At 37.2% G+C, this 22,321-nt stretch overlaps 2 protein-coding genes across 11 annotated transcripts in view; both read right to left on the bottom strand.

Moving 5' to 3' along the window:
• Positions 1-8,087, bottom strand: part of epb41l5 (erythrocyte membrane protein band 4.1 like 5) — a 36,531-nt gene extending 28,444 nt beyond the window's left edge. For 5 of the 9 annotated variants that reach the window (XM_079427746.1, XM_079427750.1, XM_079427752.1 and 2 more), the window contains exons 1-2: positions 7,916-8,087; positions 6,970-7,174 (exon numbers count right to left, since the gene is read on the bottom strand). In XM_079427746.1, the coding sequence (XP_079283872.1) occupies positions 6,970-7,149 (180 nt within the window). In that variant the 5' untranslated portion in view covers positions 7,150-7,174; positions 7,916-8,087. Of the gene's footprint in view, positions 1-6,969; positions 7,175-7,597; positions 7,888-7,915 lie in introns of those variants that run through there. The other 4 variants (XM_079427747.1, XM_079427754.1, XM_079427751.1 and 1 more) reach the window with 3 other exon arrangements.
• A 921-nt stretch (positions 8,088-9,008) lies between these two features.
• The window catches only part of LOC306876508 (tyrosine-protein phosphatase non-receptor type 4-like), a 69,413-nt gene continuing 56,100 nt past the window's right edge, over positions 9,009-22,321 (bottom strand). For both annotated transcript variants that reach the window (XM_079427745.1, XM_079427744.1), the window contains 14 exons: positions 21,791-21,925; positions 20,403-20,564; positions 17,596-17,749; positions 16,466-16,549; positions 16,293-16,349; positions 15,808-15,964; positions 14,629-14,795; positions 13,745-13,835; positions 13,601-13,662; positions 13,348-13,494; positions 13,101-13,229; positions 12,497-12,645; positions 12,232-12,367; positions 9,009-11,068 (listed from right to left, as the gene is read on the bottom strand). In XM_079427745.1, coding sequence (XP_079283871.1) covers positions 10,976-11,068; positions 12,232-12,367; positions 12,497-12,645; positions 13,101-13,229; positions 13,348-13,494; positions 13,601-13,662; positions 13,745-13,835; positions 14,629-14,795; positions 15,808-15,964; positions 16,293-16,349; positions 16,466-16,549; positions 17,596-17,749; positions 20,403-20,564; positions 21,791-21,925 — 1,723 coding nt within the window. In that variant the 3' untranslated portion in view covers positions 9,009-10,975. The remainder of the gene's footprint in view (positions 11,069-12,231; positions 12,368-12,496; positions 12,646-13,100; positions 13,230-13,347; positions 13,495-13,600; positions 13,663-13,744; positions 13,836-14,628; positions 14,796-15,807; positions 15,965-16,292; positions 16,350-16,465; positions 16,550-17,595; positions 17,750-20,402; positions 20,565-21,790; positions 21,926-22,321) is intronic.

Genomic DNA, 22,321 nt, shown 5'->3' with positions numbered 1-22,321 from the left:
ATAGGCTACATTCACACTGTCAGATTTTGGGATTGACAACCACATTTACTTACAAGTGTGAGTCTCGAAATGTCTCCAGTTCACACAACAACTTACAGTAGCTTTTCAAATACTGTCTGTATGAACGTGCAATGAAAGTCAACCCTTTATTCCTTACCAGTAACCATAGTAACACTGACCAAGGTAGCATCCAAGATAGCGACGTCCATAAAACTGAAAAGTCTTATCACTTTTTGACATGACAAGTGTTCAATAGAGCTGTGAGTTCACCCGTCAAATCTTCATAAACCGGTCATTTATATTTTGGTGGAGCATCTCCAGTGGAGAACATTGACTGGATGACAACCTTCAGATAACAAAGCTCATGTACGCATCTCTGGAAGTTACGGAAACCAAACATGGAAAATCAGAACACACGGTAGGTGCAAGTTTATGCAGCAGAGTGGCTCTCTTGCACTGTATGATGTGACAGACAAGTTGTCAAGTCCGGTTCCTTTCACACAGCATGAGTTTTCCGAGAATGTGCTTGTGAGACCTGAAAATGTATGTCTGTGAATTTGATTGTAGAATGCAGTTGTCACTCCCTCAAACTACCATACTGTGTGAGAGCATAAACCTATTAAGGACTCAGATACAGGACTGACAACCATATTCTGTTGCTGTGTCAACATGGCCATATATTCTTTTATTAAAGCACTTCTAACAAAATACTACAGCTTCATAAATGTCAATAAACCAGCCTACCTAAACAAACAGGTCGACCCGGCACTAATGTGTGTTTCTCATCATTTGTGATATTGGGTTTTCCGGTTTAGGTTTGGCTTCACTCCTCAAGAGTGTCAAGCCAGGAAATTAAGTGAACTTGAATCCTCCACACCTCCACACTGGCCAGTGAAACAGCGATTCAGAATTTATGGGTATCCGGGGTGACGGTTTGAAAAGCTTTTCCTTGGAGATGCACCAGATGGTCATTGTATGTTTGTGCAGCTTGTGAACTGTACAGATATTTACATCTCTTTTCCAACTGCATAGTACTATACAATGAGTTTGTTGCCTCTAGAGATTAGGGGTGTAAGAAAATATCGATACACGTATCGCGATATTTTGTTTGGCGATACTGTATCGATTCTCCAAAACGGAATATCGATATTTAAAAAAAAATAAATAAATCATACAAGATTCATGGCAGTTGTTTCGCTTTGAGTTCATATCCCGACCGCTAGATATCAGTCTTTCTCTGAACTTAAACAGTGACAGGAAACACTAGCATCAGGGTACTCCACTAATGTTAGCGTTAATATAGTTTGCTGCCAGTAATGGAGGATGAAAGAACTGTTCCTGTTCTCGTTTCGATGTACAAAGCTGAAGTGTGGCACCATTTGGGCTTTTGTGGTAATGTCCGCCCCTGGCCCGCGGCGCGGTTCACGCGTCGCGGTCTCAGCAATTCCACGCGGAACATAAACACAAACTGAAAAACCTGTGAAATCCAAGTTGAAAAGTTCTGAGAATGTTTAACATCTGTATTTATTTGATTGTTTTACAATTGTTTTATTTTCTTTAGGAATCCTGCCAGCACTTTATTTTTCATTGATATTAAGCAGATGCAATTTTTTGTTCAGATCAAATGTTATGACATTGCATGTCACAATTGTAAACTTAAACTATGAAACTTTAAAGTAGAGTCTATAAATATATATTTTTCTTTTTATAAAATACATTTTATACATACATTTAACTAAAGAATCATGCAAGCACTTGAATATTTCCCCCTTTACTCGTACTGCACAAAAAGTGGTTCAATAATGTTGAATGTTACAGGGACCGATTATTGCATTTAAATTATTTTTATTTATTTATTTTTTGCTAAGGTTTGCATATGGTGGTGTGTTCTTAATGACAGCTTTCCTAAAACATATATATCCTATTCCTAAAATAAGAAATATCCCAATATAATCGCCTTGCTTACAGTATCGCAATATATCGTATCGCAACCCCTGTATCGTGATACGTATCGTATCGCCAGATTCTTGCCAATACACAGCCCTACTAGAGATGTGCCATGGTTGGTTTTCTGTACTTTGGTGCTTAAATTGTACAAATGGGAGACCAGAAGAAAAAAAAAAAACAGTTCTTAAAAACAATAATATCATAAATCAAAGTTAGTTCACTTTCAGCAATGCATTTTTAAAAGCTTATAGTGTAGAATTAATATCCTGCCAAAAACCTCCTTTAGGTTGAGGGAGAACATTTTTTTTCTTTAAATTGTGATGCAGACTGGCATCTGCTCATTTGATGTCTTTGGTGGGGTTGTTTACTCTTGGTTATGCAGTTGGGAACTCATCCTCTAATTTATCAGTCACCACTAGTTCAGTTTATGCTCATCATTCCCTTGTGTATAACACATCAGAGGGAATCTTTAAAACAACAACAAAATAGTGCCAGCTATCTACAATAAGAACAAAAGGAAAAATAAAGGCAGATTAAGATCTTAGAGTAAACTACTCTGCCATGTGAATCCCGCTTGCATTGGTTGTTTCCTTGCCAAGCCTCAAACAGGCCATTAGTAATCTACAGTGACCAGCCCAGAGACCACAATGATCTTTATCAAACCAGAGGAACATAACCCAGTGCCCTCAGTAAACCGCTAATATCTATTAGACTTTCCACACTGCATTAATAACATGCCAAACAATTAAATACAAATATAAACACTAGGGGTGTGCCGAATATTCGGACACCGAAAGACTTTTATCACCGAAACAATACGGCCGAAAACAATGAAAAGTACACTCTTAAAGTCTGTCAGCACACGTTTCACTGAGATCTATTCGGATCCTCTGCACTTCATCGCAACTGTACTTGATCCGCGTTATAAAGACCATTACTTGGATGCGGAAATAAAGCAGCGCGCACGAGAAATGATCCAGGCCGCGATGGATGCGGAGAACCCGCGTGGAGGCAGAGACCGAGCAGCACACGGAGCAGCGCACAGCGCAGGAGAAGGAGATCAGAGCGCAGAAAAAAAGACTCGTCTCTCTGCACCAGATGAGGGGCATGCACCCTCGTTGTCAGTGAAATCCTGCAAGAAAGTGCCTCAAATAATAGGTAGGCTATTCTGTTCTTAGGCTACTATATATGTGACTATAAGATTGTAGCCATATTTCTGCTAGATATTTTTTTAATTTGATAAAAATGTTTATTTATGCACTGGCCCTATTTAAATACACTCTCTCAAATCTTTCGCAAATGTTAGGCAGATGACAAGCTCAACCGCTCAACAGCTAGATGGTTATCTGTCTGAAGTTCCCATCCCCAGAAGTGATAACCCTCTTGCCTACTGGAGAAATAATCACCTGACCTGGCAAAGATGGCACACAAGTTGTCTACTCCGTGCACAAGCACTGACAGCGAGAGACTGTTCAGAGCAGCAGCTCATGTTCTTGATGAGAAGAGGAACAGACTTCACTGTGATGAAGCAGAGAAGCTACTATTCATCAAGAAAAACCTGCCACTTTACCTCAAGAAGTAGAATGGGCTTAAATATTTATTATCCACTTTGCACATCTGCAATTCTTGGTGCATTTGATGTTGTTAAAGTTCTACAGTTAACATATGGGCTATAGCAGTCTTTGTTTTGATACACTATTATGTTGAAGGCGTACAGAGAAAATATTGTTGTATCTTTAAGCAGTTGCACTTGTTCTGAATGCACTCTCTTGTAGTAGTCCTACAGAGAAAAATTATTTAAAATGCACTTGACCTAAATGCCCTTTGTTTTTATGAGAGAACATTTAATTTTACAACCTTTCAGCAGGCCAGTAGGCCTGTACATTATTATTTAATGTACACATGAGCGGGGTCAAGTTAAACATTTTAGTTTGATTTTTATTTTATACTGTGCATTGTTGCAATGTGCTAAATAAATATTTGCATAATTTGTAATTGATTTATTCTTTGAAACTTTAACATTAATTTATGCAATTGCAATGCTTTGATTTTAGTAAAGTTAGTACACAGTCATAGCCATAAATGCAATGGTACTAATAATTGGCATAATTTCTTTCGGTGTTTCGGTTTTCGGCCAAGAATTTTCATTTCGGTGCATCCCTAATAAACACACAAACCTATCGATGCAAAACCACAAAACAAATGCCTAAAATTGATGCCCCAAAACATATTAAGCCTTTATAAAAATCTAACCTCAAGTGTGAATGTATTCCATATCATTTGTATACAATTTTCTGCACAGTTAATTACCATTAATAATTAAAAGAAAAAGAAAAAAAGAAAACAACTGAAGTCTGGATAAAAATCACAGATGACAGCAGGTCTAGCTCATTTCTCTCACTTTCACCAGTGGTACACAGCCAGAATAACCAGAGGTTATTCATTTACAGAATAACCAGAGGTACATATCAGAATCGACAGGAAGACCTTTAAATATTGTCTTGGTGAACAGCAGGCCTTGGAGTCAAAAAGGTTGAGAACCACCGATGCAGAAAAGTAGATTGTGCAGGTTAATGGTCACTATGGTTATTTTAAAATATAGGTAATCAAACGTTGACACAATGCATTCAAAATGACAGCAGATGAAATTCCAAGAAAACCTGTTAAATTTGTTATACAGTATATAATACAGATAGCATATAAATGTACACTTTAACACAAACATTAAAATATAATAATACATCAGTCAGTGGAAATACTGAACTTTAGTTAGGAATGAAGAGCAGAAAAGCAAACCCCTCATGAGCTCAACAACACTCAGTAATACATCAAACCTAACACATTGAGGTGGAGGTCAAGGAAATTCCTGACAGAGGCTCAACAACAGAGTAAACAGAGACAAAGAAGCTGAGGGATCAAGTCATTCACTGTCCACACAGTCCAATGGTCACATGCTACAAGAGGGATGATGGTATTACGGCTAATCAGTAAACAGAATGACAAGCATCTGGGTCAGATCTCCGAGACCTGGGCGTAAGTGCACACCCTGAATAATCAAACAGTTTTACAAGTCAGAGTCAAACCTCAAGTAATAATGCAAAAAATACAACTTTTAAGCCAGGTAGATGAACTGCATTAGGTAAACACACATGTAATATTTGTCTAGTCTAATAGCATAACCTAGTCACTGCTTAAGGAAATGTATATTCACTATTAACATTTAAAGTCACAATTAAAACTCACATTTAATGAAGCTTATTGGTGATTTAAAGCATATTATCATCCAGTGGAACTGAAAATAGGTTTTCAATTTAACAAATCAATACATAGTCAACAGAGCAACAGACAGTTGGTCACCCTATATAGTAAGAATAATGGGAGTTCATACTTGAGGAAGAAGAAGAAAAACATCAATTTCAATCAGAGGCCCAAACTGAGAAAAATATGCAATTTGGTGAAGATACTATAATTTATATGGCCAAAGAGTAAAAGAAAATTCTAAAACGTCGATATTTTTACAGTATATCAGACTACTTACATAAAATGCTAAATATCAATTGTCACTTAATATCCCAATAATATATTTTAGTAAGATTATACCAAAAGGCTTGGTTTAAAACTCTAGTTTTAATTGTGGGGGGCAAAACATATAATGCAATGAAATGCAATACATGTACAAATAAACTTTCCTCAAAAGTCTGTTGTTTGTATCATATTTGATGTATGATTTTGAAAATAATGGATAATCAAGTAGCCCAAGTTGCTTCAGTCCAGTTAATGTTCATCATGAAATATAAATTTAGTCATGTTTACTCAATAAAAAGGCCTTTTGCCTGCTAAAATAGAATGAACTATGAATCGGGGTCAGAAGGCATGTAGTAGATTGCGCATAACAGTTTTTATCATGCTGATAATTTTGAGGCCTTACAAATTCATGTATCAAATATGATACACTGCCTTTATAGAGTTAAGATGCATGCGCTGGCAGGACAAAAGGCCAGACTGAGAGCACCGTTTCTCACATGCAAAGACAGTGTTTACATTAAAATCAAAAGCACTACGGTAAAAACAGCATCAGGTTTTGGCACAAACAGATTTTATGTGGGTGCTTGACTTATGAGTTCTAAGTAAAATAACTTCTTTGAAAGAATTCCTAATCTCATCAGTTCAAGTCAAGGTGATTAAAATTACAAAGTTGAAAGTAAAGACTTCTCATATTTGTCAAGTTAAAAGTGCTAAGCACATCTCTAGTCACCAGCAGAGATGTCTAGTTTCCCTCTACTTTTCTCTCAGGATTATGTAACAAGCAAACAGCCTCATACAGCCGTGAACAATGTAGAGCTCAGAGCATTCTTTCTGTCATACTGGAGTATCAACGTGACTCAGTAGGCAAGTTTCTGTAAGAGCAGAGACTGAAAACTAATACCTAGGATTCAACCTTGAGCTTGAACTTTAATAAAGGTCACCTTTTAAATTGTTTAATTGTTCTTCTTGAGTCACACAATGCAACCAAGCAAGAGTGTATCACAACAAGTACAACTGGCAAGAACTGACCAAACAGACTGTTTATGAAAACCATAGTCAATCAAACACACGTTTAAAAATTGTATTTCCATCTCTGTTGCAACTGTTTTGGACGTGTCTAAAATTACAGTACCCTTATGTACAAGTCATTGTTGTTTGGTGATGAGTTTTTGGCTCAAGGTCTGTATTTAAAGTCACACCAGAGGTGTTCAGCTGGGATCAGGACTAGGATTTCTGCAGATCAGTCAAGTTCTTCCACACTGACTGAATCAATCAAGCCTTTTTGAGCCATGCCTTATACACAGAGGCACTGTCATGTTAGAATAGAAAAGGGTCCTATAACTGTTGCTATAAAATTAGAAGCACACAATTCCGTAGAATATCATTATATGCTTAAACATTAAGATTTGTACTCATAGAAATTACTAAAGTAGTCAAACATGTTCATTAGAAGGGGGTGACCCAATACTTTTGGCAATATAGTGTAAGTCAACTCACCGGCAAATCAACACTGACATCTGTGCCATCTAACAAAGACACTCGGCAGGTGATGATGGACTTGGCATCTCCAGCAGCAGGGATGTGTGTTGTGGCTCGCTGGGCTTCCCGGAGTCGAGTTTTCTCAGTATGTTTGCGGATGGACCGCCGGCCCAGAGTCCGGCGAAGGAAGCTCAGCATGTTCAGGTAGATTCCTTAGTCCAGTCTAGAAGAAAGAAACAAACAATCTCAGTAACAAATTACAACTCGCTATAGTTCTTACATATAACCACAGTTTAACTGTGGAATCTATAATAAGACCATTATTGAATAGACGGCACCTTATTTCTTTAAGAAAACTTTACTCAAATTTTGTGCATCATGTATAGTAACTATTATTTAACTGAAACATCTGTAATAAGACCACAGTTAGGGAAAACACAAAAGGTTATGTCAAGACAACTATAATTTCCATAAAACAAACTGTGGTATTTATGAAAAATAACGTGGGAAGATATTTAAAGACTCTAGATACAACTGCAGTTAACTAAAATTGCTACCTTCACTCTCACTGACTATAATTTCACTGTGGTAAATATTCATAATACACACTGGTCCGTTTAAAATATCGGTTGACAAAGCGTCAAACCTTTAACGCTGCTGTCAGGCGCGCACTGCTCGAGATTTAGAGCAACATTGTAGCGAACGGCTCACGATCATCACGCGCTGACTGACCGAGCGCCACTGACACCTGTTTGCTCAGGGAAAAAAAAAACATGCGCACAATTTACATTTAACGGCGGAACTACCTACAAATGTTGCGTCGGTGTAAAAACACAAATAGCTAGAAGTTGCAATACGGCTGTAATATGGTTGCGATATCTATCGCGCCCACCACCGGGTTGACCGCGCTAGCGGCGCGAATCCACTTGTTGATCCTCAGACCGCAGACAAAAGCGATACTTACTGCAGACCGATTGATGTTCCGCCAATGAAAAAGTCCTCTAGCCTCGGCCGTTATCAATAAACAACTTTGTGTTTTGAAATATCCATCTTCTACGCCGCAGCGTGGCCCATCCACCTTATGTTTTTGGAGGTAAGTGGAACTGATATTGTCCCGGTCCGAAAGATTTTCCCTCAGGAAATGACGTCACGCAAATCCCTAAAAGTGGATTTACATTTAAAGGGCCGGTGCGGAGTGAAAATTCCCTCAATTCTTTTTAACATTTAGTTACAACGTTATTAAACTTTTACGAAACTACAGTCAGCTATTGTGTGACATGTTACAAAGTTATAAATCAGTTACTGAATAAAACTTTAGATCAAAATCTAGTTTAACTTCCAATCCAGTTTCATACACAAATAACATTTATAAGAACATTTTGGAACTTTGTGTACTAGAACTGCATATCCCCCATATCTTCCAAACTGGTACTTTAGTGGTATCATGAGATGGTAACAGCATGGTACTGAATGATTACTGATTATATATATGTATATAGTTAGTCAGGAAGTGATATTATTTGTCATATATTATTTTATTCTATATGCTGAATTATTATAGCACTTTCAAAGCTAAGACATTACATGCAGGTTTGCAAGAATGATCTGTAATGGTCTTGGAAGCATTGGGTAGATTGAAAATAATATGATTTCATAAAATGGACTGATAATGTATAATCTTAAGCTTTTATCCAAACTAAAAAAAAAAACATATATAACGTTTGTTTTTTTGTAAAGCAACATGCATGTTATAATTTAAATAAGTCCAAAAGTATTTAAATGTCGAATATATAAATCTGAACCACTGGTTCATCTGGGCCTGCAAAAGATCCGAATTTTTTTAGCTAGGAGTAACAGCCCTCAAACAGCCAGGTGCTTACAGGTGCTCTGTGTTCTTATTAATTTTTTCCAACAGCACCACCCACTGGTATACTGCTGCAGCTTCTGAAACTATCCTGCCAAAACCTTCAAAGGAGGACATGTACAATGTAATTAATTGTACAAATGTACAATGTAATTAAAAAAATATATATATATATATATGCAAAAACAACCCAGATCACACACCTTGCTTTTATTTTAAAGATTTTCTTTTTAATATACAACATTGTATGTACACGTTATAATATTTTCATAAAAATGGACAAGTGGCACAACTTGACCTTCCTGTTATTTGCAGCAAATAAAACGTTAAACTCCAGTCTACAATTGTACATCTTTATTGAAAAAGTGCTGTCCCACAAGGCAGGAGGTGTGTAGATTCTCCCAAATTCCATGCCATATTCCTGTTTTAAATGTTTTTTGGTAAAACCTGTAACCTCTTCAGCATAGAAAGGAATTATTTGGTCCTAAAACCAAGGTTCTCCAGCAATTATGAGCAGTAAGAAACATCATACGATTGACTGTAAATGTAGATAGTACCTTACGAAGAGTACAGGCATGGATTCAACTAGAGATGCCCTGTGAGACTGGGCAATGGGTCAGCATTTAATTTGAGAGATTAACGATGTTAATTTGATGGCTTCCAAACAAAGACTGTTGATAAAACTAGGGCTCAATTAAATAAACTAAAAGTCGAACAGCCAGCTCTTATGTGTTGAACCAGGCCTAGATCAAACCTAAACATGTGATTTGGGCTCTCACATTCACACCAACAGTACTATAAAACACACTTACACATACAGACATCAGAAACATACAGTAATAACACAACGACACACACACTGGACACACTTGCTAATGTTAGCAGGATATTCTGCTACAAGAAATAAACAGGTCAAAAATAAACAACCTCCAATTTGATCGCCCAACATGGTACTACATTTGACACATTGTGGTGTGTAAAATTCAGATTTAACAACACAAAAAACTGTTATTTGCAACACTGATGAAGCTGTTATTTCACCTACAGGGAATACTAAACCCTTCAATTGAATATCTATATTTTAAATGGCAAGGAGTTTATTCTTTCAGGGAATGTTTGCCTATGGACAGATCACATTTCTAAATGACAGTTCTCTTATAATAAAGTGTATTATAAAGGAGTGTATATGTATATAAAAAAAATGAATCAATCTAATTTTAAAAGGAATCTTCTGTATGTTAATTTATGTGGGTTGGTGGCCCAGAATTCATTATTCTATAGTCTCACGGGTTCTTTTATTTCATAACTAAGAATATAATTGTGTCTTTTCCTGCTTCAGAAAACTTGGAATATAGAGAATATTATTGTATTTTTCTGTCTTTTTGTCTCGTAGGCTTTCACTGTATGGAAATGAGCAGCATGAACATTTTTCAAAACATCTCATTTTGCACTCCACTGTCATCATATGAGTTTAGAAAGACACAAGGGTGAGTAAATAATAACAACATTTGCATTTTAACTTCTGCGTGAGAGTCCGACCCGATATTTTGCACCACAGCTGTAATGCAAAGTGCTTTAAAGTCCTTGTCGACAGCTTTTTAGTTTGACAGCATAATAAATAAAGTTTTTCATCCTGCGCCAAAAAGCTAGAACAAAGCAAACAGAAAAAAAAAAAAAAAAGATCACTGTTGTAACAAAGTTTTTTTGTTTTGTAAGTAGTTACTTATGTTGACAGAGCAGGGCTCAATATTGAGACTGAAACAATAAATATTTAAGTTTAATAATAATACAAATGTTCATCTTGCAGCACAGGCCTGGATGTGAATTGTTTTGTGGGTGTTGTTCGTTTCCAAATAATAGGTGACCACATATAAAAACACTCATTCATTCACGGGCCTGCCCTTACACACATATGGCACAAGTGTACAACAAGTACCTAATTCACCTTTGTTAGATTTCTTTGTCACTTCTCTCTCTCCTCATTGAAGCCTGGCATATAGTCTATTTGCCAGCGTAAAGTGCAGCAGTGCTTGGTTTATGTCCTGTGTTCCTGGCTCGAGATACTTCTCCATCACTCTGTCATGGAGCTGTAACCTCATCATGTGGAGAAGATCCTGTCAGTGAATTTCAGCATCATTTTCGGGAAAAGCTGGCATTGCATTAGTTGGATTCGTACAGCGTGGACTTGAGCGGTTTCACCAGGCCCTCCTCGTAAACCTTCAGTATGGCCTCACACACAAACTTGAATTGGCTCTGAGAAGACCGAGAACAGAGGAGAAGTCATGGTGAATGCAAGACATGTCAGTCTATCACGCAAGAGCAGCCAAGTGTGATGGCAGTATGTGAAACTGGGATGAGAGCATAATTTATGGACTGAGAGAGAGAGACGGGAGAATGCACATAGAACCACTGTGAAACAAACCACAGTGCATTTTGCATGTTAAGAAGCAGAAAATAAGATGTGGACAGGAAGAAATGAAAGTCAAGAAAATATAGCTCAGGCAATCCTTTAAAATCATTCACCAAGTGAAGCCAGAACAGCAAATAGTGTTCAAATAATTGATCAAATTTATGTACACTGCCATTCAAAGTTTGGGGTTGGCAAGAGTTTGAAATGTTATTGATGTTATTACAATTCAAAATAACTCTTTCTATTTGAATCTATTTTAAAATGGAATTTATTTCTGTGATGAAGCTAAATTTTCAGCAGCCATTACTCCAGTCTTCAAAGTCACATGATTCTTCAGAAATCATTCTAATATGCTGAGCTGGTGCTCAAAAAACCTTTTACACTTATTATTATAAATGTTAAAAACAGTTGTTTTTGTGGAAACTTTGTTAAACAAAGACTGTAAATGTCTTTACTGTGACATTTGATCACTTAAATGCATCCTTGCTGACTACAAATATTCAATTCTTTCTTCAACAACTTACTGACCCCAAACATTTGAATGGCAGTGGATGACCAATAGAAGAAGTGATACCTTAGTAACACCACTAATGAAAAAGCACAGAGTGGGCATGTAGTGCACAAGTGTTTTCACTGAGCATCCACCCATTCCCTTTCCTGCTGTCTAATTAGTGTGGTCTCATGGTCAGCAGCCTCTGGGCTGACAAGCCTCATTAAAGTATAGCAGATCATGTTGGAATCACATCATTGTCTCAAGCTCTGGGAGTCCCAGCCTAGACAAGACCCCCTTCTTCTTTTATAGATGTGGAAACATTATACCCTGCTGCTGTTTTAAATGCAAGTTATTTTGTTTTTTTGTTGTTTATTTAACATGTCATCATTAGCTCTAGATTTTTAGAGAAAACTTAGAGTTTTCTGCCTCTTCCCAGCAACTGAAGGTTGATAAACCCCCAATGGATGACTGACGAAGGCAATGACAGGACGAAAGAAGGTGGGCGGGACTTACAGGCGTCTGAATCATCATGGCCCTCTGATCCCGCATGGTTCTCACAATTTCTAATGGATACACCGGCTGGCCGCACTCCATCAGACACATTGCTGTCTCCATGGTGATGAGAACTCCCGTCCGGCCAATCCCAGCGCTGGGATATGACAGAGGGAGAAGGGGAGGGATAAAAAGGGGAAATGGTAAGCCAAGACTTGATTGCACTGTAATTCACTTTAGATAACTACATTTAGAAACTATTTTTTGATATAGATATATGAATTACCTGCAGTGGACCACAACGGGCTCGTCCTTCCCAGCTCGTTTACTCCGGACCAGAGCCACGAAATCCAGGAAGTCTGTTGAGTCTTCTGGTACACCGTGATCAGGCCACGCCAGGTACTGGATTTGGGTCGTTTCCCTGCTTTCCCCGCTCTAACAGCACACAGAACAAAGCAACAAACACAAAATGACAATGTTATAATGGGATCATGACAAATAAATATTGTAAACAAGAACCTGGAGTTAAGTAATTGCAAGTAAGCATTTGCTTAAAGGGATAGTTCACCCGAAAATTTAAATAAGTCATCATTTACTCACCCTCACGTCATTACAAAACTTCACTTTGTCGGTCTCAATGCTTTTTTTGTACTTATAATGAAAGTCAATAGGTTGCAAAACTGTTTGGTTACCAACTTCCTTCAGAATATCTTCTTTTGTGTTCAATTTGGAAAAGTCATAGAGTTTCAAAATAACACGAGAGTGAGTAAATGATAATTCTTTATTTTTAGGTGAACTATCCCTTTAAGTAACTAAATCATCAATTTGGTAGCTTTCTCAAGAACTGCAACATTACACGGTTCAAGTTAAGAATCTGTAATACAACTCGCCTCGATGTGTGTAAGAGTCATATCCCTAACCAAGAAAGCAGAGTTTCCTTCCTCATTCTGGCAGGAAACCTGAAAGCCGCCATATGTGGCGCTACCTGAGGGGTTCGGCCAGTACTGATGGCACTTCACCTGTGGTAGAAACAAATCAAATGATGTAAACTCAAGAAGTTAAAAAACAAAAGATTGATAATAGCTCCTTTGTTAAAATAAAACCATCACAGTTACAACGTCAGAGAGATATACATACACGTCCTCGCTCGACCTGAGTAGTAAGCATGACTACCAAAGAGGAGCCCTGCTCCCATGTCATCTGCCAGAAATCCGGGCATGTATTGGGCAGCGGCCCCTGGCAGGCGATATAGCGGTTTATGAGACTGGAGGCAGGGATTTCCATCTGCGAATATGACAAAACATCATTATGAGGGGCTATTAATCATAGTCCATCATTTCTTGGGTGTTTGAGTTTGGTGGAGATAATAAAATAAATATGAGTCACTTACATTGATGTAATTTGCATTGATGTAGTCATCTGTGCCTTTCAAGATGACTCGAGTTGCATCATCTGACAATAAAACAACAAAAACTGATGTATGTTTAATTCCACTGGTTATTAGTCAAAAGGAACGGCATGCAGTGATACTCACAAGGTGAGATGTCTCTGTAGCGGTTTTTGGAGAGATTCTGAGGTAATTTGGCACATGACATTGTCATTCCAGGCCTTTTCCGATACAGTTGCTTTAAAATAAAAGGAAGTTAGTCAGTCTACAAAAATCCTAATGAATGAAAACTCATTAACAGACACACATCTTATGACCATCAGTATTCAAACCTTCCTTTCCACTCGTTTTTCTTTCAACTTAAGCATTTGCATTTTTTAAAATGTGTCATGCATGAGATGCTGCAAAAGATGTCAGCACAACAGTCAAACACAACTGTCCATAGAAAAGCAACAGAAATGAAGTGGAATGCAAAAACGCGTTCTGTGTGAAACGGCCCCTTACTCCTCAAATTGAAGCATTTCAATAATGGATCATTTGAAGGATATTCCACCCAGTGCTTTGAGTGTAAATCCATGCACTATATGCAAATACAACATATATCATATCTTATTTAACAGTACATCTGGCACAAATTGGATACTTCATGGCAGGGAAGCATTTTCATCATAAATAATGCATATTTCTGCACTGTAGAACTAGTATCTTAAATCCTACAGGAGTTTAGTGACAAGTGTTATATAGGAACATGTCTCCTCGAGTAATATTGCACATATTCATCAACATTTTCATATACACAAGCCCTACACACACTAACAGGAAGATATTAGGGCTGCCTGATGAAAGACAGGAAGTAATAAGAAGTTCTTTTGATATGACCACATCCTGAATAACCCTGATTGCTCTAGATTTCAGAGCATGCTGCAAATGAGTAATTTAGATAAACAATTGCATATGAACTTGAACTGCTCTTTTACCTAGGAGAACAAATGACAAATTATTTTTGTTTCAGAATCAGTTTGTTAACTCACATCAAACTGGGCCAGTAGAGTAGCACTGTTGAGACCCTCCTTTAACTGCAGCATTGAGTCCCTCCAGGCGTCCTGGTCCAGCTGCGATGGGTCTGTGGGAGATTTCTCTGGGATGTATTGAAAATCCGGTTCGGTGTCCAATTTCTCCTCAACCACATCGTAGATAGCTACACAAAGAGAGACAGTTAATGTAATGGCAAAGTGCTAATGTGATAAATGCACAGAACCGGAACTTATTTTTCCCTAACAAGAACCATACAAAGTAAATAAATCAATTGTCAAATGTTGTCTTTATACTTAAAAGGAACACTCCACTTTTTTTTTTTTTTTTTTAAATAGGCTCATTTTCCAACTCCCCTAGAGTTAAACGGTTGAGTTTTACTGTTTTTTAATCCATTCAGCCGATCTCTGGGTCTGGCGGTAGCACTTTTAGCGTAGATTAGCATAGATCATTGAATCTGATTAGACCGTTAGCATCTTGCTCAAAAATGACCAAAGAGTTTTGATATTTTTCCTATTTAAAACTTGACTCTTCTGTAGTTACATCGTGTACCAAGACTGACAGAAAATGAAAAGTTGTGATTTTCTAGGCCGATATGGCTAGGAACTGTATTCTCATTCCGGCGTAATAATCAAGGAACTTTGCTGCCGTACCATGGGTGCAGCAGGCACAATGATATTACGCAGCGCCTGAAACTAGTCCCCAGTTAGGTAACTAGTTATGATATAGCTGGGGACTACTTTCAGGCGCTGCGTAATATCATCTAAAACTGTTTAACTCTTGGAGAGTTGGAAAATGAGCCTATTTTCAAAAAAGTGGAGTGTTCCTTTAAGTTTGGAAATCGTAATTATAATGTGTGCGTTTAAAGTGATTTTGGTCCAACCCCATGTAAATGCCAAGATATCCCCAGTATTTAATTAATTGTAAAGGCGTTAATATGAACTTATATTGTTAATATACACTACCATTCAAAAGTTTGGGGTTAGACTTTTTTTAATTAAATTAATAATTTTATTCAAAAGGATGAATTGATGCAACAGTAAAGACTCAACATTGTTAATATTATAAATGTTTCTTGAAAAAAATCATACAACCCCTTGAATGAACTTGAATGGTAAATGTAGTCATTTCAGCAGAAGGCAGTAAACAACTAGTGTATGAATCAGACCAGTGCTCACCATTGGGACGCACCAACAGGATGAGCTCCCCCGAGTGGCTCTCACAGCTGGCCTTGATGAACATGACCACCTGATCATGCGTGTGCTCTGCAATATCTCGACCGTTGATCAGCACAACCTGATCGCCCTCATTCAGTCGAGGCACACACAAATCAGCCTAGAGAGGGGAGACAGACAGAAAATTATGAAAGTACTTGCCATTAGATGACGATTTTAATGCATGATTCTGATGATTTTTAAATAAATATAAAGAAATAAGCAGAAAAATCTAAATTTTTTAAAATTTCTTCATTTTGAATGAAAAGCGGCATAAATCCTTAAACACAGGCATAAGCAGAACACTGACATACAGGACAGTTCACTGCTAATCCTATAGGGGTCATTCTTCAATGAATCAGTCTTTATTGTCTTCAGCTGTAATCCCAGCTGCGCTATAAAGGGTAATACTACAGTATTTATGGCAATAAACAGCCTATTAAACATACCGATGTTCCAGGCGCTACTCGAGACACGATAATGGGCATCTTCTGATCAGAGCCACCCTAAAAAGGAGAGAGAGAGAGAGAGAGCGAGAGAGAAAGATGATTTCAAAGGGGCGATGGAATCATTAAATCTTCAACAATCAGTCACAGAAAATGAGAGATGCAGAGCATTTTACCTTCACATTAAACCCAAATCTTCTGTTCTCATCCGGTTTCATCTTGATCAAGACAAGATTGTCATGAGGAACGAATCCATTGGGCTAAACGTGAGAAAAATTACAATAATGTCAACATTTGCATGCCAGTTTCTCTGTTCATGTACACTGCACTGGTTTTAGCTCATTTGCATTGATTTCCGTTAAGTACAGGTTTTGGTTGGTTTAAAAGCAGTGTATGACTTGGCACCTTCATACATCTCTGCCTGTCTGTTCAAACATGTTTCACGTCATTGTTTGAGATCTTCCTAAGCGGTTTTATTTGCACACCGACATGCAAACCTTCTGAGATCAGGTGAAGCTGCTTAAAGGGACAGTTCACCCCAAAATGAAAATTCTATCATTTTCACTCACCGTCAAGTTCTTCCAAACATGTATGAGTTTCTTTCTTCTGCTTAACATAAAATAAGATATTTTGAAGAATGTGGGTAACAAACAGTTTCTGGTTTCCATTGACGTCCATTGTCAATTTTTTCCATATTATGGAATTCAAACAACTGTTTGGATGCCCACTTTCAGAGGAAATAAATTCATATAACTTAAGTGTGAGTATATCCATACATCAATATTGGGTGAACTATCCCTTTAAAAGGCCATTATGCTCCCCAAATCTGAAACTCTTACAAACTGAAATTAAACAATTTCCAACAATTCACATTTCTGATCCGCTTCTGAAGACAACTTACTTTTTTCCCCCAAAAGTAAAATTAATTTTAATCTATTATTGTCATCCTTATTTTTATTTGTTGTTGTTGTTGCTGTTTTATAATGAACGAAACACTGTATTTTATGTATTAAAGATACTACATACATAAAATATATTATTAGATTTCACAAACATTGCTTCGTAAAAGATATTAAAAACCCTTCAAAATATTAACTCGCACAAAGGCAGTAAAAAAAGATTTATGTGCAATGAACTGCATGCACCAAACCACCAAGAGCTTTATTACTTTTTGAAAGTGCAACCACATCAGCGGTACACCATAGAAGGGAGGGACACAGGACTATTAATGCCAACTTTGGAAAGAGGAACAACAAAGTAGCACACAGACAGTCTGGGTCGAGTGAGTCAGTTGATGTATTCTCACCGTGGCCTTTTCTGTTGCTATAGGGACATCGTACATTTCATTGATGTGGTTGTCCAAGTCCTGTTGGGAGTGGGACAGTATAAGCTGGCTCAGGTTCTTCCGGGACTGTTTGGGAGGGAGGGCAGGGGGCGGACCTTCAACTCCTTCTGGAGACCTATTAAATTAAGAGAGAAATTTAAATAAATATATAAATAAAAGAGCATCAAAGACACGGATAAAAAGAGAGTCAAACATGTTTGGATCGACAAGTAAATCATGTCAATTTCATTTCAGGATGAAAGAATAAAAAAGCTCCATTACCATCAACTTATCAACATTTTAGATGTAGCAACCAGCTATCAGAGACGTCAAACAGGTTCAGCACAATTCAGCTCAATACATTTCATTCAGTTAACTGAGCACATTATACTGTGACAATCCAGTGAACCGCTGAATTATGCAACACATTGTGTTTTAGCTTTCACACTTGGGTGCACACTTCCAATAAACAGCATGTGTGTGTTTGTATATAGGGCGTAAAGGTGTGTGTGTCCACATGTGTTTGTTGGCTCCCACTGACCCTGTTTGACTTTTATGTTCACTTCTAGTCATGTTCTCACCCCAGCATGGGGTCAGAAAGTGACCGCTCTGACCCAAAACCAAACACATCACGCCCTTATAGAGCAGCTGAGCAGGCCAAAGGTCACCCAAAGCAAGTGATAGCAGAGACATACAACACAACCAGAGTAGTCTGACCCTCAAACAAGCAGATTCTTTTAATGAATCAGTCAAAATAACATTGCAAAACCAGAATTCTGTAAGTCCTGTTGGGTTCTGACTTCTGAGTTTGGGCAGCAGGTGTTTATTTCTTCATTTAGATCTTGTGACAGATGCAAACAAGCATATGCTGAGCGCGTGTGTGTGTGTGTGTGCGCACACATGTCTTCATGTTGGTTTATTCTTTAGGTGTACAGGAAGATAAAGCAGAAGAGAAAGTTTTATGAAACACATCTTTGTGTTAAAAAAAGAGGTATTCATATTCAGTTCCTCAAATGATTTTGTTGTGAAGAAAAGTTAATTTACACCTTGTCCTAACACATATCTGATGATGTGTATTACACATTACCAGATGTTGGACTAATTACATTCCACTGTGGGCAGGGCTACCCAAAGCAATTTACATGCATGCATTTTAACAGATACTTTTATCCAAATTGATTCACAACAGAGAACATAAGCAATTTGTCACATAGAAAACAATAGTATAGTATAGCAAACAGTAGTTTATGAATATGGGCAGCGCAACAATGCCACAGAATTAGAAACCAAGCAATTGGCAGAACGTCCAATCACACATTACCTTTTGCAGCTGTGCCGGGTTAGGATAATATGTAGGTGTTATACTAATTTGCATAGAAATTTTACATATTGTAAACACATAGAAATTTAAGTATAAATGAATAAACTGCAAGCATTATAAAAATGTAAAATGTAAAAATATAGCTGGCACCAGTAAATATTTTCTATTGTTACATATGCTATAATCATGAGCTTCTTATAATGCACAAAAATAAACCTCAATCTTGCAATATAACTCACTTAAAGTGATAGTTCACCCAAAAATGAAAATTCAGTCATTATTACTTACCCATTCCAAACCTGTTTGACTTTTTGTTCTGTGTAACACATAAGAACATATTTTAAAGAATGTTGAGAACCAAACCGTTTCGGTTCACAATGACTATCATTATATGTACAACAAAATACATTAGAAGTCAATGGGAACTGAAACTCTGGTTATCAGCATTCTTATTTTTTGTGTTCTGGACAAGAAAGGAATGCATAGGGGTTTGGAATGACATGAGGGTGAGTAAATAATGACAGAATTTCCATTTCCATAAATTAACTATACATTTTTGTGACACTGCAGGTGCTGTCAAATGACTTTGGTCTGTCACATCTGACTCTTAAAAGCAATCTATTAACAATAAAAAAAAAAATTCTGATAATGGCAACATTATCAGACAGGTTATGTGGTGACACCCTCCCCCAACTGTAAACGGGTCATTTCTACAACAGCTTAAAAACTGAAACAAAGGAACAGGGGATGAGCTGTGATCTATTAAACTAGCTTAGCAAACCAAGTCAAAACAACCACATGCCATGCAAATAGCCTATCTGCCACTGGCAATGTCATTAGGCTTAAGTATACTGCGGACCTATTCAAGATGATCACAAAGAGCTTGACATGTTTACCATGCACCGTTAAAATCCAAAGCTCTGCACAACGCTACGAGAGCGGTAAACACGTTTTACAGCAGCGCAGCGTGCGCTTAGTTTCCATTCGGGGCCATTTAAGGGCGCAGACAGAGGGTGGTAGCTGTGATTGGAAGGCAGAGACAAAACAAGCAGCCAATAAAAGATGGTTTTGGTGCAGTAAAACCACTTTTCCAATTTGAGAAACAGACTTGAGCTTCTGTTTTTTACACTAAATTACGTGGCATCTGCAAATACTGTTTTATAAAAACTGAAATGATTTAGTGTTTCAATACGTTAGAGTGGCACTGTGGCATGAATAAGCAAACAGTCAAGACTTAATATGCATTATAAAGTGCATTAATATAAAAAACAAATATACCAAACATCTGCTAAAAGAGCTGGTTGGACCTTTACACAGTCTTTTCCTTAAAAGGCATAATCCACATGTTGCTTAAGCAAGTCTGAACACAGGAGGAAACTTAGGAAGCAGCATCACTAAGAATAAAGCATTACTAAAGCCAGTTTTTGAGGACGGACAGTTTTGCTATTGAAGAAGAGGAAGCACTTACGGCGTAGACTCCAGGCTGATGCTGTTAGCTTGTGTAGAGGAAGCTGATTTGTGATTGGAGAAAACAGGAAGGCTGGGGGAGGCATGGATGACATGGTCCACCAGGTGACCCATGGAAGAGGGCCGTAGCCGAAGACCCTCTTGCACAAATAAGGAGTTCCTACTGTTGACAGAACATTTTATAGTTGGTGTAATCCTTTTCACAAATATGTTTTATTAATAAACAAATTCTCTGGCTGAAGGTAAAGTGTTCTTATCTATTAAAACAAAAAAAAGTTTTGGCACAGTAACATTCAAGGTTACTGTAAAGAGTATAATGTATTAGGCCGGTCACAATTATTGATCGTGGTTATTTGATCTAATCAAAATTATTTGAGATAACCATGATAATTGTGCAGTTTAAATATCATTACATTTCCCATTGAAATAAGGATGAAAAAGAAAAAAATGTAAGGGTTTAAGTCATAATCTGGTTGGGAGTAATGAATAAAGAATACTCAATAATGAAGGCTTGTGGGTTTAATCATTTAATGCATTACATTATATTATATTATTAGACAGGATTAAATTGGGACAGTTAATCATCAGTTAAAAAAAAAAAAAAACAAAAAAAAAAACTGATGGTTGTGACAGGTCTACAATATATTATAGTACATTATAGTACTTGGTGTTAATACTAACACTAACCCTACTTATTAATTTCACAATCTAGACTCTCTCTTCCTGAATACTCATTGACCTCTAATGCGGAAGTCTATATCTGAATCTTTGATGCAGAAAGTGATTCCCTGACTTTCTGGATGGGTAAAATTCACAAAACCTGTCAAGAATATGTCTAGGTCATAATTCTCCCCTAAATCAAAGGGGAAAAAAAAGAAATTATAGTATATTTTGCTTTAGGAAATTAAGCCTTTTTAGGACCATTAAAAAAAAATTGCATGTGACATTCTCATTACTGTTATGCAAGTAAAATGCATTCACTCTAGCACCTTTGTGCTGATTTAAAAAAAAAATAATTTTATTGTACAATGGCACTGTATTATAGTGTTGTTTGTAATAACAATCATTACTAGTAATAATGTGGAAAAAAAGAAAGGAAAAAGGAAAAAACATTACACTAACTAAAATTTGGGCAAAAACAATGTTTAATTGTCATAAATAAAATGAAAAACATTTATTTGATTTTTTTTGCTTAATTTTCCTTTGGAAATATATACTTTTTTACTATTTTTCTTTGCATTTTGGAGTGAAACATGACAGATGTGTTGTTACGGTAAAATTCACTTACGTACAGCTTATATGAATCTTTTTTCCTTTTCACTGCCCAAGCACCCTACTAGGTCCTTGCTCATTAGGTTGGGTGTTTCACAAAAACAGAGATGCACTCACTGGTTGGGCGTCCCAGGGGGCGAGCGGGTGGGCAGGCTACGGGTCTCCAGCCTCTCTTCAGACAGTGAGTTCCTGCTCACTGATTCCCAGTCTGTCACACCCATCAACTTTCTGCCCAGGGGCTTGCTGGGAGATCTAGAGATGAAACACATTCTGTTAATCTCCACAGCACCTCAGTAGAGCCAAAGGCTAAGGTCACAACAGTAAGATATTATTCCATTGAGCAATCTATTTTCATATTACGTGGACACCACGAGAGTGTGAAAATAAATCTCTTTTGTTGTTCTGAAACTTAATAATTAACTCCGATAATATTTCACCAACTGATTCTTCAAATACAGATTACTGATACTGAAGTCAGTTTTGTTTTGAAACAGAAAACTTTGTTTTATCATGTTACCTTTATGTTCTCCAGACATTGTTCTACAATGTTTTATTTATATTTTCAATGTTTAACTACAGGCGTTCAGTACATTTTGACACAGTAACCCCAAGTGAAATATCTCTTTCCACTGTATTTTAGCAAATACT

This window comes from Barbus barbus (assembly GCF_936440315.1).
Source record: "Barbus barbus genome assembly, chromosome: 10".
NCBI lineage: Eukaryota > Metazoa > Chordata > Actinopteri > Cypriniformes > Cyprinidae > Barbus > Barbus barbus.
This window is presented reverse-complemented; position numbering and strand designations above follow the sequence as displayed.